At 46.0% G+C, this 2496-nt stretch overlaps 1 protein-coding gene across 1 annotated transcript in view; it reads left to right on the top strand.

The window, feature by feature from the left end:
- The first annotated feature begins 1706 nt into the window (after positions 1-1706).
- Rab38 (RAB38, member RAS oncogene family) overlaps positions 1707-2496 on the top strand; it is a 59405-nt gene continuing 58615 nt past the window's right edge. The window contains exon 1 of the mRNA XM_015477323.2: positions 1707-2037. Coding sequence (XP_015332809.1) covers positions 1836-2037 — 202 coding nt within the window. The 5' untranslated portion in view covers positions 1707-1835. The remainder of the gene's footprint in view (positions 2038-2496) is intronic.

The raw sequence follows: 2496 nt of genomic DNA on the forward strand, positions 1-2496 counted from the left end.
TTCAGAGACAGAGATTCTTTAACAAAGATTTCACTGCACTGCTAGTCCATTATGCTTATCAAATCACTTTTGTCTAAAGGATTTAAAAATATAAACTGAGAGTAATTTCTTCCCACTGTGAAAAATTATCATGAGACCTAAATGAATTCCTCTGGAAACAAATTGTACATACTTCCTGCCTGACCAGGGAGCTTGCTCACCATTCTTGGCCAGTGTCCCTGAAAGAGTGATCTCTTTCCCTCAGAGAGGCAATGAAGCTGAAGTTTCAGGACCCTTCCCATGCTTACACAATTTAATTTTTAAATTTTACATTCATTTGCTTAAAGAGCTCCCTAACCCAATTTTATAGCTTTGTGCCCAAGAAAACCTGAATCATGCCCTACCTGTCCTTTAACATAAAAGTAAATATCTAATGTTCTAATATGCTCTAGATCAGAAGGGGAGACCAGATAAAGATGAGAATAATCCAGACTGCACCTAGATTAGGAAAACCACTTGAGGTTTGCAAAGAAGGTGGGTGGGAGGAGCTTCATTCCCAAAATATTCAGGTATACAATACCTCATTTTGGTATGGAATACTTATCCTCAAGACCTGCATGCCCATCTTACTTCCTTCAAGTATTCACTGAATTGTCCCCATTTCCACAAGACTTTTCCAGGCCACTCTATACCATTATTTTTTCTTATCCCACATTTGTTCAAGCTAGGAATCCTTGTCTCCATTATTATTCCTGTATTATCTCAAGCACACAGAGCTGTGCTTAACAGGGAAGGTTCTCAATGTATGTTGATTAAATGAAAAAAAAAAAAAAAAAAAAAACCTTTGACCCTGGGACCTAATTAAAGTGTCTGACAGTCCTTGGCCTCCTTAGTTGTAAGATGGAAAAAATAATGGTACTTATCTTTAAGACTTCTTGAGTGACTAAGCAACATATGTATAAAACCTGTGGCACATAGCAAATGCTCTATGAAAGCTTGCTAATATTATTACTTATGATAATTACTTATGATAATAAAATCGATTGTTTGAATTGTCAGTGCTGCTGAGCTCTTAAGATGCTGAAAGTCATGGATGTGATTGCATTTTCAGCCCCGCCTCCTTCTTGCTAGTTCATTGACAGTAGAAAAGATGTAAAAGTGTTCAAAGTTCACATCTCAAAGCTGCTGACAGTTCACTGAGGCCTGGAGCCCGGGGAGCTCAGAGGAATTGCCCAAGATCTCTCTACTCAAAACCAGGGCCCTGCAGGACCTCCTAATATCCTAAAATTGCATTCTCTGTTGCCTCTACGCTCTAAGTGTGGGGTGGTGATAGAGCCCTGCGTCCTTGGGAGACCTGGGTTCACTAGGTCTTTCACTGGCTCATCTCTCTCATAGTACATTTTTTTTTTCTCCAGGAGATAGGGATTGAACTTGGACCTCACGCGCTAGGGGAGTGCTCTTCCACTGAATTACATTCCCAGCCCCCTCACGGTATGGTATTTCTTGACACTCAATTTTCTCGCAGGCAAAACATACAAAATAAAATCTACACCTGAAAGGTTTGTGCCCGGCATCAAAGGCGAAAAAAAATCTCTGTAGAAACTCTGAAGCACAGTACAAATAAGTGCAGCAACAGGCAATAAGACGCGAACCCGAGTAGCTCCTGTCTCCACCCTTCTCCAAGACCGCGAAGTAGGAAGGAGGATTAACCTCAGGGGAGGAGTTCCGCCCTACGCCCCCGCCCCACCGCGGACGCCTCTCCCGGGCTCCCACACTTGCGCTACGGGTCTCTCTCCCGCGCCCAGCCCAGGCTGTGCTTCCCTGGCCAGGCACAGCACGGCGGGCCGGCCGCCAGGATGCAGGCCCCGCACAAGGAGCACCTGTACAAACTGCTGGTGATCGGCGACCTCGGCGTGGGCAAGACCAGCATCATCAAGCGCTACGTGCACCAGAACTTTTCCTCGCATTACCGAGCCACCATAGGCGTGGACTTCGCGCTTAAAGTGCTTCACTGGGACCCGGAGACAGTAGTGCGCCTGCAGCTCTGGGACATCGCAGGTGAGAGCCCGGGATGGTCGGGGGCGGGCGGCAGCGTCTTGAAGCTGGTCTCCAGTCCCAGGACAGCGGCCCTCAGCCAAGAATAAGATCCAGATCTCCAGGGCATTCCTGGCGGTTTGGAAACTTGTTCTCAAAGACAAGAAAAAGTTTTTTTGCTCCAGCTGAAACTTCAAGTGCGTTCGGTGGCGTTTTATTTTCCCCTGGTGTCTCTCCAACTCAGAACAGGCCACTGCTGGCACCCAGAGTGAGACTCTCAGCAATTGCTTTAGGTGGTTCTCTTCTCAAGTTTGTTTTCTGGGCCGATAGTCTTACTGGTTAAGCCGCTCAGAGTGCCACATAGGCCCTTGTGTCTGAGCTGACCCAGGGAAGCCCCTAGCCGAGTTAATAGGAGCAAATGGGATAATATGAAACTATCTGGAGTTTGCCCATTCGTGTTTTTTTTTTTTTAAGAGAGAGAGA

This window comes from Marmota marmota, unplaced genomic scaffold, assembly GCF_001458135.2.
Source record: "Marmota marmota marmota unplaced genomic scaffold, marMar, whole genome shotgun sequence".
NCBI lineage: Eukaryota > Metazoa > Chordata > Mammalia > Rodentia > Sciuridae > Marmota > Marmota marmota.